The sequence below is a fragment of the Pelodiscus sinensis genome, chromosome 4 (genome assembly GCF_052426305.1).
Source record: "Pelodiscus sinensis isolate ZL-2025 chromosome 4, ASM5242630v1, whole genome shotgun sequence".
NCBI lineage: Eukaryota > Metazoa > Chordata > Testudines > Trionychidae > Pelodiscus > Pelodiscus sinensis.
Window position 1 is genome coordinate 100,880,941 of NC_143055.1, and position 15,421 is coordinate 100,896,361.

General features: G+C 44.1%; 1 protein-coding gene across 3 annotated transcripts in view; it reads right to left on the bottom strand.

Annotated features, from left to right (window-relative positions):
• Window positions 1–15,421, bottom strand: part of USP53 (ubiquitin specific peptidase 53) — a 70,503-nt gene that overhangs the window by 41,283 nt on the left and 13,799 nt on the right. For 2 of the 3 annotated variants that reach the window (XM_006112603.5, XM_075929815.2), the window contains exons 2-4: window positions 12,205–12,960; window positions 8,928–9,020; window positions 1,259–1,393 (exon numbers count right to left, since the gene is read on the bottom strand). In XM_006112603.5, coding sequence (XP_006112665.3) covers window positions 1,259–1,393; window positions 8,928–9,020; window positions 12,205–12,348 — 372 coding nt within the window. In that variant the 5' untranslated portion in view covers window positions 12,349–12,960. Of the gene's footprint in view, window positions 1–1,258; window positions 1,394–8,927; window positions 9,021–12,204; window positions 12,961–14,089; window positions 14,274–15,421 lie in introns of those variants that run through there. The other variant, XM_075929814.2, reaches the window with a different exon arrangement.

Consider the following 15,421-nt stretch of genomic DNA (forward strand, 5'->3'; position numbering starts at 1 on the left):
CCATAGTTGTTGCTGGTACTGCTCTGGTACTAAGCCAACAAAAAGTGGGTTTCAGAAAAGGGTCAATGTAGGTAAGTCCAAAGACAGACATATTAAGGATGTTAAATTGTGGTTACCTAGCTAATCATATAGTTGATACAATTTGTATTGACTATATGATTAGTCAATAGGACAACTCTGCAGAGCTGCAGCTCCAGAACCCAGCTGGAGCCGGGAATAAGCATTCTTGGCTCGTGCTGGCTACAGGAGCCACTCGCGCTGCGGCTCTGCATTTCAAATGTAGCAAGAGCAGCCAGGCTCTTACGTTTAAAATGCAGAGATGCAGTTCCTAGATCAGTATGAGCCAGGACTGCTTGGTCCCAGCTCACGCTTAATCCAGCAGACAAGACCAGAGCAGCCCCTGCCTGTGGCTCCTATTCCCCCTCCCCACCTTTGCTGCCTCTCTCTGATAGCATAAGCTTAATTGGACAGTCAAATAGTGACTCAACTAGAAGCTTCCCTCCCCCCTGCCCTTCCTGCCTCTCTCCGATAAAGGCAACAAGGGGGAAGCAACTAATTGAGTCACTATTTGACTAGTCGCTTTTACATCCCTCAGACATATACTCTCATACTTCAAATCTATGATCAGCAAGCAGCATTTCATGTTATGTAATATTTTAAGTAATTATCTTTGGTGGACAACCCTCACATATTGAATGAATTAAACACAGGACAGCTGACTATTTGATGTGGCCAGTGAAATATTTCTTAGCCATTTTTTAGCCATTTCTGTTTGTAATTCATGGATGAACTATGACACAGTCATTAAACATAATGAAAATGTTAGTTTCTTTCCCTGTGTCAAGCACATTTCATTGATCAAGAGGTTATTTCATTACATTAAAATAGCAACTCAGTTGGGTAGACTGAAGAGCATAGTTCAAGTCTTAGAACTGCTGGCTGGGATCAATGCTCTCTCTGTTTTTAACAGGTTATTTTGAAATTTTTTTGTGTATGATGGCACTGTGAACTGGAGCTTGAGGGGGGGAAAAAGTCACTGGGAAAGCATGATGTCCACTCGGTTTAAAAAAACAACAACCCCCAAACACTGTGTTGTATAAAGACTCTTCTAACTACATACAATACATCCTTCAGGTTCTATTCTACCACTCTACAAGAGTAAACTGTCAGAGCTTAATGTAAGGAGCCAATTTTGCAATGTACAAAACAAACCTAAGAAAAACGCCTAAGAGACAAAATAACAATTGTAAATACTCACAAAACATTCTGCTGCATCATCCATGAAGCCAAGTTGAAAACGCTGTTCATCTTTAAAGCTTTCAGCCAAGGCATGCCTCATATTATCTGACGGGAGTGCCTTTTCTCGACTGTGCTGAAACAGTGCAAATATTGTCTGAAAGAAAATGAAATGACTGATGGTATCACTGGCATTTTTTTTTCATATTAACCTTGCAAAACTGTGTTATTCACTTTAGGCAAGTAAAAAAATGCCATTACCCTTCCTAAAATAAAACTACTGTAAATACTACGGGAATATACATACACAACACTTTCAGTAACATATTGCATTTGTATATTTTGAAATTAATGGATTGGTTTGGAAGGAAACTATCCCATTTCTGCATTTTGGTTGAGACATGATCCAATATACAGTTTACTCTTATCAAGTTGAGACACAACCTTACTGCTAGGAGGGCAGTATAGTTTGTGATCTGTAACTGCAGGGATGGAGAGGAGTAGGCCTTTCTGCCCATTAAGTCCAAGTGTTTCCACTCCTTGTCATATGGGGTGGTCCTGGTGGCAGTTTACTTTCCCTTCTGGTTAACAGCATCTATAACCAAAGAGTTCGGGGAGAGGGTGAGGAAAAAAAGAAGTTACTCACCTTGTGCAGTAACGACTGTTCTTCAATGTGTGTGTTCCCATGGGTGCTCCACTGTTGGTGATGGGTGATTCCCAGAGCTGCAGTACAGAGCTTTTTGTAGCAGTTTACAATTGGGCTACACATTCACAAGAGGTACTTCTCACCGCTGACAGTTGGCACCTGATGCAGCAGCCTGACCTCCTCCCATCCAGTTCTTCATCTACGCCCGAGCTACTAAGACACCGAGTAGAGGGGAGGGTTAAGGTAAGTAAGGGTGGTGGAGCACCCACGTGGGCACACACTTTGAAGAACAGTCATTACTGTACAAGGCGAGTAACTTCCTTTTCTTCAGGTGATGTCCCCATGAGATGCTCTACTGTTGGTGACTACAGAGCAGAATTCCGTAAGGATGGTGGGTCTTGGAGTTACAGCTGAGCAGTGGCTACAGTGGTGCTATCTTTCACTGCTGTATCAGTTGCTATTTGAGGCATGATAGCATAATGTCTAGCAATGGAGTGGTCAGATGACAATGTGGCCGCCTGGTATATGTCCTTCAGGGGACACTGTTCAGAAAGGCGGTGGATGTCGCAGTGGCATGAGTGGAATGTGCTCTAGGCAGAGCTGATAAGTGTTTATTCTGAAGAGAGTAGCAATGTAGCATACAGACTATCATCAACTTAGACATACGCTGCGTTGAAATGGGAGTGCCCTTGGAGTGGTTTTCGAGGGACAAGAAAAGACGCAGATATTTACAGAACTGCTGTGTTCTATCGATGTAAAAGGCTAGAGCCCGCTGAACGCCTAAGTTGTGCAGGGTAGCATCTCTGTGGGATGCACGAGGCTTCAGGCAGAATGTAGGCAGGACTATGGGCTCGCTAATATGGAAGGAGGGGCTGATCTTAGACATGAACGATGGGTGCGGTCTTAAAGTAACTTTGTCTTTTGTGAATATAGTATATGGAGGGCCCACCATGAGAGCCCCTATATCACTAACTCACAGAGGTGACGGCCACCAACAACAGCACCTTCATAGTTAGGAATGGGAGTGGGCAGGTGGCCATAGGTTTAAAGGGAGGCCTCATGAGACAGTCCAAGACTAGATTTAGCTCCTAGGAAGGTGCTGGTTTCCTGCAAGGGGGGTAAAAGTTGTGGAGGCCTTTCAGGAATCTCTTTTGTGATTGGGTGGGCAAATACAGATGCTCCATTGCTGTGCTCATGGAATGCGGTGATCGCTGCTAAGTGAACCTTGATAGACAAGATGGATAGGCCCCCATTTTTCAGATGGCATACATAGTCTAGGATGAGATCGAGGGAGGCCATACAGGGGTCCATCGGTACCTGTTGGCACCAGGACATGAACCATGTCCACTTGAGCAGGTAGGTCCTTCAAGTGGACGGCCTCCTACTATGAAAGAGGATGGTTCTCACTTGCTCTGAACATTGAGATTCGGCACCCTGGAACCATAAAGAAGCCAGGTGTGAAGATGTAAGGTGTGGGGTTGGAGGTGAAGTAGTTTGTCCCTGTTTCGAGACAGAAGGTCGCGTTGAGCTGGTAGTGGGAGAGATGGTTCGACTGACATGCGCTGAAGGTACAGGAACCAAGTCTGTCTAGACCATGATGGGGCTATTAAGATGACTCGAGCCATGTCATATTGAATTTTCCGCAGGATCCTGGGGATTAGTGGGACTGGGGAAAATGCATAGTGTGCAGGTTTGTTCCAAATGATTAGGAAGGCATCACCCATAGATTCCTCGCCCTGTCCTGCTTGAGAGCAAACTCGGCAACACTTGGAATTACCTCTGGGTTGCAAGAAGGTCTATTGCTAGATAGCCCCGCGTGTGGAAGATAGACTCCGTAACCACTGGGCGTAGTTCCCATTCGTGGTCTCTGGTAAAACTGCAACTCAAAGTGTCAACAACATCATGGCAGACTCCAGGTAGGTAAGATGCCTTGAGGACAACCCCATGCCAGATGCACCAGTTCCAGAGCCAGATAGCTTCCACACAGAGGGATTGAGAATGAGCGCCCCCCTGCCTGTTTATGTAGAACATAGTCATTGTGTTGTCTGTTAGGATCCGTACAACGCGGTTCGTAATGACAGGAGCAAAGTGTCTGCACATGTTTCTGACCACTTGAAGCTCGAGGAGGATGTGCAACATAGCTTTGTGTGATGACCGTCTTCCCTGAACTTTGTGCCATTGCATATGCACTCCCCATCCTATTAGTGAGGCATCTGTGGTAATTTGTACTAATGGTTCAGGCTGTAGGAAGGCAACTCCGGCAAGGTGGTTGTGGTGCGAAGTCCACCATTTCAGGAAGTCTAGTACACATGCTGGAATGACGACTCGCTTCCCAATAGGATGTTGGGAAGGTTTGTAGACAGAAGTCAGCCAACGTTGCATCACACGGAAATGGAGATGCACATACTGTACAACATACGTAGTGGCTGCCACATGGCTTAGCAATTGAAGACATATGTACAGTCGACGGTGGGTTCATGATTAGAGAAGTCGCTAAGTCCCAGAGTGCGTTGAATCATTGGTTTGGTAAGTATATTCTGGCTGATATAGAATTGAGGCGAGCTCTGATGAATTCGATGTCTTGAGTTGGTTCGCAAGTTGACTCATGTTTATGATGAGTCCGAGATAATTGAATAACCTTCTGGACTTGGCTACTATCTTGGATGTCTCTGCTCGTGATGGCCTCTTGATGAGGCAATCATCAAGATACAGAAAAAAGATGACCCCCTGCTGTTGAAGATAGGTACTCACAGTAGCGGCAGCCTTCGAGAAAATGCAGGGGGCTGAAGAAAATTTGAAGGGTAGGACTGTGTACTGAAAGTGGTCATCTCCGACCGTGAAACGGAGGTAACACCTGTGCAAAGAATGTATCGTGATGTGCAAGTTCACATATTGTAGGTTGAGGGCTACAAACCAGTCTCCTTTGTCCAGTGCTGGAATTATTGAAGCCAGCGTGACCATCTTAAAATGCTGCTTGTGTCAGAATTTGTTTAGCCTGCGAAGAGCAAAAAAAAATTCAGCCTCCAACCCCATCCGCTTTTGGGTGAGAAAATAGGTTGAATAGAACCCCCTTTCTTTATAGTGTTTGGGTACTCTCTCTACTGTGCCTTTCTGGAGGAGGCAATGGATTTCTTACCCAAGAAGGGTCTCATGAGAGGGGGTCCCAGAAGAGGGACAGGGGGGAAAATGGAGGAAGTGATGTGAAGGGGATGGGGTATCCCATGTGAATGATCTCCAATACCCAGAGATCTGATGTTACTGAGGCCCAAAGATGGAAAAAGGGGCGCAATCTGTGAGTAAAGAGGCATTCCTGGCTTACTGCCACTGCATGGTTTTAGAGGTCGGGCAAACCCTTGACCAATTCCTCAAATTTACTGTTTGGTCTGCAATCCGAAGGAGCGTGCTTGAGGTGGGCACTTCCCTGGGGTCGCTGCCTGGGTCAGTTATACTCGTATGGTTTTTGCTGGAGACGGTTGAAATAGTTGTCCCTATTTCTGTTATAAGGAGTGCATCTCTTTCTCCAGTATGGTGGTGTGTACATGCCAAGCGTGGTACAAGATTCCTTGCTACTATGCAGGATCTCATCTGTGTTCACTGCAAAGAGCTTTTGTTTATCAAAAGAGAGATCTTCCACTTTCGTCTGTCACTCTTTAGGCACCCCTGCTGCATGTAGCCAGGAAGATCTCCTCAACACCATCATTCTGGCCACTGTATCCACAACATCTATGGGTGCTAATAGAGCAATGCAGGCGATGGTGTGTCCCTCATGAATGATCACCTTGAGAATTGGCCTCTTGGAGTCGGGTAGATGTCTCATGATTGGGTCTTGTTAAGACTTGGGTGCCTTGTTTTGTCGTCTTAAAAAAAAAAAAAAAGTAAAGAGAAACCCCACTGAGGGAGTGAAGCGGGGAGTGAGGGGAATCAAAGCTGCTGCCACTGAGATCATCTGTCAGCTGGAACAGCGTGTTCTCTCTCTGCCATTTTTCTCTCTGAAGTTGTATCACTTTATTAATTAAGGGAGATAGCCCATAAGGAAAAGCAATTAAGTAGCAAGTATGACGAAACAATGCCTGAGGCGAGAGAGATCAGAGCTCCGTCTGTGACCAGAGGGCGGTTGAAGAGGAACTTGGGGGGGCGGGAGAGAGTCAGGCTGCCGTGCAAGGCGCCAACTTGTCAAGCAGTGTGAGGAGCTTTCTGCGCGTGTGCAGCCCAACTGTTAACTGCTACGAAAAGCTCCAAACTGCAGCTCCGGGGATCACCCATCAGCAACAGTGGAGCACGCACAGAGACATCACCCAAAGCAGCACAGAAAAATCAGCCTCTTGCGGTGCCACTTAGTATTCCCTGTCTGATCTTTTACAGACTGGCAGGGTAGTGACAGGTGTCTGCCAGATGGCTTTGGCAAGGTCCATCAGGTCTGGGTACATTGACAATGCCAATTTTGCTGAGGTAGAAACATGCAGGATGCTAGTTAACTTGTGCTGGGTCTCAGACAAGCTCACTAGGGAGACCTCTAGCCTGTCCGCCACCCACTTGTATAGTTCCTGAAACAACTTGAAGTCATCTCCTGATGGGGGTGGAGGAGGCATTATAGGGTCATCAGGTGATGAGGATGAAATATGAGTGGGAGGTGGTGAGGAATCAGAAATCTCCTCATTTGAAGCCAACTCTTCCTCCTCTTGGAATACAGACCTGTCGAGGGAGGACAGAGATGGAGCCTGAGATGTACCGGGGGGTGGGGTGGCTGAGGCTGTTGTTGCTGCTGTGCTATATATCGTTCAGTGATCCCAATAGGGCCAGATGGTGGGCATTAGAACAGAAGGCGACAGCTATTACGGTAGTTGCCATTGAGGTGGTGGTTGGGATTGCTTAGGGGAAGAGTGCCTAGGGGTATGAGTACCCACTACAGGCTCTTCATCCTTATCACTGGAGAGCCTCATCACTGAGCCTGCTGGCATGGAGAGGCTACATATGGCTGAGAATGGTGTACTGTCAGTACCAAGGTGATTCCCAGCTCTTCAGAAGTCACAAGGTTGCAGTGCCATAGCTGTCGGTGCTGGCAGGGATCTGTGGTGCTGTTGGTGTCATATGTATACGTTTCTTCAGTGTCGGGTGAAAGGGGCTTGGTCAATGATGAAGGTCATAGCTTCTTCAGTGCCAACATCAAGTCGGATGGTGCCAGCAGTGCCAACTTAGATTTTGACTTGCTCAGTGACTTAGAGCTAGTCTTAGGGAAGCCTTTAGACACTCAGGACCCGTTGGTATCTGACAGTCCCGGCACCTCTTTCTCCAGTGCCTTAGTTGCAGCTGGTGCCAGAGGGATTTCATGAGGTGTTGCCCATTTCTTTGAAGAGGATTCACCTCTAGCTGCTGAATGGACTCGCTTCCTGGACTGCTAGTCTTAAGCAGAGTCCTTAGAGCTGGAGGCTGAAGGGGCACCTTTATCAGACTCTGCCACTGAGGACGGTTGCCTCGGCAGTATCAAACGCTCATGATCTGATGCCGGATGCACGGTATTTCCTAGTAACAGCAACTTCAGTTGAAGTTCTCTAGCCTCTCTCGTGCATGCCGTAAGTGCTTGCAGTGCTGACACTGGCAGGTAGCATGAGCTTGCCCCAGGCACTAAAAGCACTGTGAATGTCTGTCGGACACTAGAACTGAAAGCCTGAAAGACAGGTCGTGCTTAAAACTCCGGGAACCAGGCATCCAAGGAAGAAAAAACGGCAAACTAGGAAAGGGGTCTCAACAAGAGAAAAGGAAAAAAAAAATTATACTAACTACAACGGCTTAACAACTAACAGTAATAACTACAAAAAGCTACAAAGACTAACTCTAATGAGATTTACAAACTATTCAGAGGGAAGCTCTCAGTGCCAACTGAAGCTGGTGGCAGCAGAGAATGAACTGAAGGAACAACTGGCTGTGCATGCGGAGTAGCTGCAGTGGCGCTTGCCAGCTGCTCCACGTGCGTAGCCCACCGAGGGTACTGCTACTTAAATTCTCCGACTACAGGTGCAATAGCAAACCAGACACTGGAGCACCCACAGGGACATTCCCCAGAGAAGAAATAAATATGCCTCTGCAATGCAGATGTGAATAAGATTTGGAAACACTGGCTGCAATATTCACACACCTTGGGGTATGTCTAGACTACATGGCTCCGTTGACGGAGCCACGTAGATGAGTTTACTAGCCATAGGAAAATGAAGCAGCGATTTAAATAATCGCTGCTTCATTTACATCAAAATGGCTGCTGCGCTGTGCCGATCAGCTGTTTTGGTGGCACAGTGGGGCAGTCTGGACTCGCCGCAATCAACAAGGGAAGCTTTTGTCGACCGCTCCATTATGCCTCGTGAAATACCCCTAGATATCAACACCTTATGATTAAGGTCTCTTTCTACAGCAGACTGAATATGTGTACAGGTTGGACCTCGCTGGCCTAGTACCCTTAGGACCTGATTGGTCCAAAATGGGGGGGATTTGCCAGACCAGGGAAGGTCCCTCCCCTCATAGCCATGGTGCCACCAGGCTAGGACTCCAGCTTGCCCCCGCTGCTGCCTCAGCCCCCCGGGGTTCTCTGTAGCCCCACTATTGCCAGGGCCAGATTGCCATGGCCCGAGCTGCGCAGCCGGGGTAGAGCTCCGCAGCTGCCTGGCTCCACAGGTGAGATCAGAGCTCCCCGGCCGCTGCTGGGGCCGGAGGTCCCTGCTATGCTGTCCGTCCTCCTCTCACCCCCCCCCCCCCCCCACACACACACACTGGGCTCCTCAACTGAGTCAATAGTGCCCCTTACGGCCTTCCTGCTCGCTGCCAGACCTCCCTCTTCCTGGGCTCTGTGGTCCAGAAATATCCATGGTCCATGCTAGACCACGGATGTTGCCAGGCCCGGGTGTCCCAGTTAAGGGAGGAGCAACCTGTACCAACAATTAATGTCTGAAAAGTATTATTTTATTCTAATGAAATGTGATGTCCCCATGTCATAAAATGGATAGAAAATCTGGAAATACAAACTGATTCAAGAACATTTCAAATGTTCAATATTTACCTTTAAAGCACAAAATATGCAGGCATCACCCTGACAGACATGTCCAGTTAAGCCTCTGAAGCTCCTTCGGAATATATCAAGCTGCCATAAAACCTACAAGAAAAATAAATGTGAACAGAAAATAAGGAATTTAGTATAAAGATTTTTATCTAAAAACATGAGGTTAATTTAACCACACTTACTAGACTTTTTTAAACTTTGTGGCAAGTTCAGCGTTAGCATGTTAATTACTAAAAATTACAGTCCTTCCTTCCCCGCCCCATTAATTTGGTACCAGCATTTATTGCCTCCCATACATATATGAAAACATGTTCAGATTTTTTAATTTTAAGAACAATGATCCCAGATATCGCACATATGGAAAGGGGTGTACGTAATATCTGTAATTACTGAATAAATGACAACACACATTTTTAAAGTAAGTGGCAGATACAGGCAGGGTTACAGGCATTATGGCAAACATTATGGCAAACAGATGGCAGATTAAAAGTAAATATTAGAGAAAATGCACAAAAAAGGTAGAAGTCTTCCTCTGACTTTTTAATTTATTCCACCCTCCCAATGCACTCTTTCAAATGGAGAATGAAGTGATGACAATGAAAAAAATAGTTACGTATGATGAACACTGTTCATATACAGCCGGTCCCTGACTTACGAACGGGTTATGTTCCAAACACCTGGTCGTAACTCGATTTGTTTGTAAATTGGAAATACATGCTTTTACATACAGCCGCACTGTTCAGAAGTGCAGATCGTGCGTTTGTAAGTTGAGGACCGGCTGTAATTGGTCGTAAGTGTGGATGGTCGTAAAACGATGCGTTCATAAGTCAGGGACCAGCTGTACTCACAGACTATTCTATAGTGTGCATCTTCTTTATTACAATGGCTGGTGAAAAACATTGGTCTTAACCGCTGTCTTTTTTCCTCAGGAATGTCCTCAATAAAATCACTGAGTTTGACTACAGAAATTACACCATATTTACATAATAAAGCAGCATAATTGGAAATACGGAATTGTAAGGTGGAAGACATATAAAACGTATGTCCAAATGAATCAAGTCTCTTGCTTTCACAGTCCAATGGGATGGACCGGAATTGCTGCTGCTTGGTTTTCAGCACCATGCCCGGCTATCTAACTACAAGAAGGGGATAGACTGGGAGAAAAAACAGGTTGTTGGGGTTTTTTTTAAATGAACTAAAGTAAGCTACCGAAAACTGATCAACCAGCAAGAAAAAACCTGGTTTTAAAAGTGATTAGTATCTAAAAACACGAACAAGACAGGGAGTGCTGCTGATTTATTGTCTCTGGCTGGAGGCAGTAAAGAAGGAACTGAGGGGAAGGGGGGGAGATTGCGCATGCACGATGCCTGCCACCTAGGAGTGTATGGCTGAAGATGCATGCATGCATGGCTCCAGGGACACTGCTCTAAAATCTTTCTTCGATGGTTCTGCGGCGGTGCACCTAATGTGGAGCACCCACGGGGATATCTCTCAAAGAAGAACTGCAATATATTTATACACCTTTGTGTTTGTGTTTTAGATTTTTATATGAAACTGTTGTATAGCAGATCTCACTAAAGCATAGTAGTGCAATAAGAGAGATGTTCCCCTTCATTCTTTTAAAAGTTAAATGTAATATCAAGAATAGGAAAGATGCCCCACAGCAGGATAATGAAGGAAAAACAGAACACACAACAACAGGCATGTTAAAAATTGAATCTAACCAAAAATTTTATTTGACATCAAAACTTTTTGAGCTCCAACACTATTTTGAAATTAGTTGTATTGGTATTCTCAAGACAGGAAATGTTATCTTCTACTATGAAAGTATGTTTTTCCCACCCTACCATGGGCTTTTTAAAAAAAAATTGGACTGGCATTCCTCTATAGGAGAAAAATGTGTACTTGGGGGACTAGCCTACACTATATAAAAAGCCCACTATATTTATATTCCTTTCAGGTGCACTCTGAAAGGAAGTTTTTTACCATACAGCATCCCAGGAGAATGTCTAAGTTTAATTCAAGGTCAATTTTGGAACCTACAATGACCTTCAGAACATGTTGTTTTAGATCTATAGTTAATTGATAAACATGGCAGTTTATAACAAGATATACATATGTAAAAAATAGCTTTTTGAAATATATGCTTTTATACAGTAAAAACAAATCTGGGTTTTATTTCTTTGACAAAATGGAACAAGTTTCTGATCATAGATACAGCTGGTCCCCGAGTTGCCATCGGTCAACTTACGACCATTCACAGTTATGAACAAAGCTGTTATAAATGGCGGACCCTGAGTTACGAACGCGATCCGTGCTTACGAACAGCGCAGTCGCATGTAACTCTATGGGGTCCGACTTACGAATGAACCAAGTTACGACCAATTTCTTGGTCTGTAACCGGTTTGTAAATCAGGAAGAGGTTGTACTATACAGAGAAGTTGCTATATACATAAATGAGATTAGAATCAGATCTTTGATAAAATCATGCATAATAAGACAGAATTCAGACCAAGGTACCAACAAAACGAATTTGGATTGAGTACTATAGATTTATGTACTAAACTAATATCACTTGAGAATTTAAGTTAAAAAAATAATAAAGATAAACTCTTTATCCACACAGGAACACTACAAACATTTTCTGCCATCATACAAGTTTTAAAGGTTCAGTATGTGCATATAAATAGCTCTCTCATTTGAAAGACAAATGCCTGTTCGTAAATCTTGCACATAAAATGGCAGAATAGATGTTTGAGTGTGACTGTTCATTACAACTTGAGAAGACTAGATCTGAGATAAATCTAGGCTGTTTAAGAGAAATCCATAGAACACCAACCACTATCATAGTATCTTGTTTCTTTCATTTGTTCAATCTTCCACAATCTACTTTGTTAGCAAAAGATTTATAATCATGCTAATCCAATCTTCAAAAATAGATGCCAAGTAAACAGATTTCCAAAAATTTGCAACTTTAAAATATTAACCATTTGTTCAAGAGTGTTCTTACAAATGAGGAAACACTACTATAGTTTTAGCAGAATTGCAGCATCATTATCAAACAGATTAAGAAAAGCATCAACACAGTCAAAACCATTAAATGAAAATCTTACTGTACTTCTACAGTGCAAAACTCATTAATTATAGGACAGCTTTAAGAATATCCTTTAAAAAATAGGTATATGTTCATTATGCAATTAAGCTGCTATAAACATCAACTTGATTTTTTTTTTTTTTTTGGTAAAACAAGTGTAAAAGTGAGGACCATTTTCCTTACCTGTACAGCACTGTTAAGAAAGCAACTGTTTTGCCCTGGTTCATTTAACAAGCCTTTGGTAGGGGCCAAAGACAACATACTTCCAGGCTGATATACTTTTCCAAGGTTACCTGCAGGCTTCCGCAAGAACTTTACCCACGCCATTTTTTTTTAATTATACAAGAGTGCAAATAGCTCAATTTAATATTTTTAAGGATATGACAAGTACAAGGCAAAGGAGGAGGACTTATGAGAAGTGCCTTAAACTCATGGCATACTTTCAGATAGTATAATGTGGCTTCCACTTATATAGCCAACAGCTGTTGTCGAAAAATTCTTTATCAGGAACAGTCTTGTCAACTAAACTTAGAACCACACAAAAAGTTTTGTAACTTTGAAGACTTAAAAAAAAAAGAAGAAAAAAAAAAGAAAATGAAAAACCCATCAAAATGATGATGTCCCCTTCAAATTAAACTATTTTGAAGATCCAGATTTGTTGGAATGAAAGTCTTGCTGAGCAAGCCACAGTATCTGATTTTTCCTTCTAAAGATGTTTTTGAATCAAAGTATTAGAAGATATATTGGAAGATAATTCTTGAATACTATGGCCATAATACAATACAAAAATAGAAAATTATTTTCTGATGTTATATTGCTGTTCTCTCGTTTCCTTGAGTCTTCCTTTTCCTTTTAACACAGGCTCTCTCCCCCATGGTCCATGAAATATATTCCAGGATAGAAGACTCCATATTTTATTTCATTATTTTGTCAGTAAATCTGCAACAGGAAAAAAGTTTTAAAATAAGCCCTTTATAACATTATTAAAGGGAAAAAGTGTTAAGATAGATAAGTCAAATTTCAAATAGTTCAGTATTCATCATAGTCCAGTTTGTTATTCAATCAGAGACCATAATGGGATTACAGGAAGAGCCCGGGTTATGTCAATCTGACTTACGTCGGATCCCTAGTTACGAACGGGGGGGGAAGGGGTACAGCTAGTGCGGGGTGCCTCCCCCACTGTCACCACCTCCGGCGGCACGGGGGTGCTTCCCCCCAGCAGACCAGGGAGACGCGGAGCTAGCGTCTTCCCCCTCCCCCCCCAGCAGACCAGGGAGACGCGGAGAGGCTTTTCTCGCCGCGGAGGATGCGGGCGGTGGGACCGCCGAGACGCGCCGCGGTCCCGCCGCCCGCATCCTCCGTGGCGAGAAAAGGCGCTCCGCATCTCCCTGGTTTGCTGGCGGGGGGTGCAGATAGTGCGCCTCCCCCCCCTCCCCCCAGCAGACCAGGCTTTTCTTGCCGCGGAGGATGCGGGTGGCGGGACCGCGGCGCTTCTCGGCGGTCCCGCCGCCCGCGTCCTCCGCGGCGAGAAAAGCCTGGTCTGCTGGGGGGGAGGCGCACTAGCTGCGCACCCCCAGCAGACCAGGGAGACGCGGAGCTAAACCTCCCCCCCCCCCCCCCCCAGCAAACCAGGCTTTTCTCACTGCGGAGGATGCGGGCGGAGGGACCGCGGCGCGTCTCGGCGGTCCCGCTGCCCGCATCCTCCACGGCGAATCCCCAGCAGCTTGTCAGGTGGACTGCTTAAAGGTTCGGGGGCAGCCCACCATGCAGAACGCCCCAGAGGCATGGTTCAATGCTTTTTATGGAGAGTTTTGAAATTGTGGAGTTTTGTTCTGAATAGGAACAGAATATTTGAGAGCCCCTGTTGTTTAACCTTACTAAATAAATAAATACAATTAAAATCAAATAATCAAAAGGTTGGCTAACAAATCTGAAACCTCCTCCAGTAAAATTGCTTTTTAGCAGAAAGCTGGTTCATCCACGTTTTCAAGTAATTCCTGTACGAGAGAGCACATACTTAGAAAAAATATAAATGAATAAAATAACCGCGTTTTCCTTGTGCTTTTACCTCAGTACCTAATATGCTGTCAAAATCACAGAATCCATCCATAAGTATCTCTGTATGAAAACACACAAGAGAAATGGGCTTTCATTTTTGCATTAAAGTCATGTACATAGTTAATATGATCCTATATAAATTACTTTGCATCATCTCTTTACATTTGATGGATCCCTTTAAAAAAAAAAACAGGAAAGAAAGGAAAAAGAAAACTACTGGCAATTTGACACCTCTTTATACTTGGAGTTTGAAGGCGACAGTGGGGGAGGCACCCCGCATTAGCTGCTTCCCCCCAGCAGACCAGGGAGACGTGGAGTGGCTTTTCTCAGCAGACACCTCAGCTTGAGAATAAAGGACTGAGGGAAGTGAGGTGTGGGAGAATAAAACTGAGCTCTGGAGAAATGTTTGGCTAGAGTTTCCCCTACAATATGTACCAGTTCCGACTTACATACAAATTCAACTTAAGAACAAACCTACAGTCCCTATCTTGTATGTAACCCAGGGACTGCCTGTACTTAAAAGAGTGCTTGTATAAAACCATATAGAACAGATGAAGGAAATCTGTTTTATTCTCATTTAGGTTCTCAAAGGAGAATACTGGCTTGCCTTAGATAAATTGTACTTCATCACTACTCAAATGTTTTGATAGGATAGTTCCAATGTTTGTATATGTATGAAATATTTCTCTGTTTTTAAAGAAAACTAGACAGATCATAATTCCAGCCACTAAAGTTGTCATGTATTACATGATGGTAAGAATGTTGTCAATGTTACATATTTAGAGGAGGGATGTTAAATTTTGATTAATCAGCTAATCAAGTAATCAATGGAATTTCCACTGACTACTCGATTAGTTGATAAGCGGGGCACTTGCTATACTGCTGTGACTCTCCCTTTGAAATGTACAAGAGACACACACAGCTCCTGTACATTACAAAGGGAAAAACAGGAGGGTTCTTGTACTTTACAAAGGGGAGGCTATGTCTACACTACACTTATTTTTCGGAAAAAGGTATGCAAATTGCACTTTGCAATTCGGGTATCTTTTTCCAAATCTTTTTTCCAGAAGAGGCTTTTCTGAAATTTGGTCCATCTACACTGGACCAAATTTCAGAAAAACCTCCTCTTTCAGAAGAGCCCTTCTTCCTCGTGAAATGAGATTTACAGGGCTTCCGAAAGAGTGCATCTGCTCTTCCAAAAAAAAATTTCTGAAGACCAGCTGCATTCCCTGGACACGGCAGAGTTTTTCTGGGATACCTCCCGTGGGCAGCTCTTGTACATTTCAAAAGGAGAGGCAGTGGGAACCTGTGCTAGGTTCCCTTCTGTGCCTCTTCCTTTGAA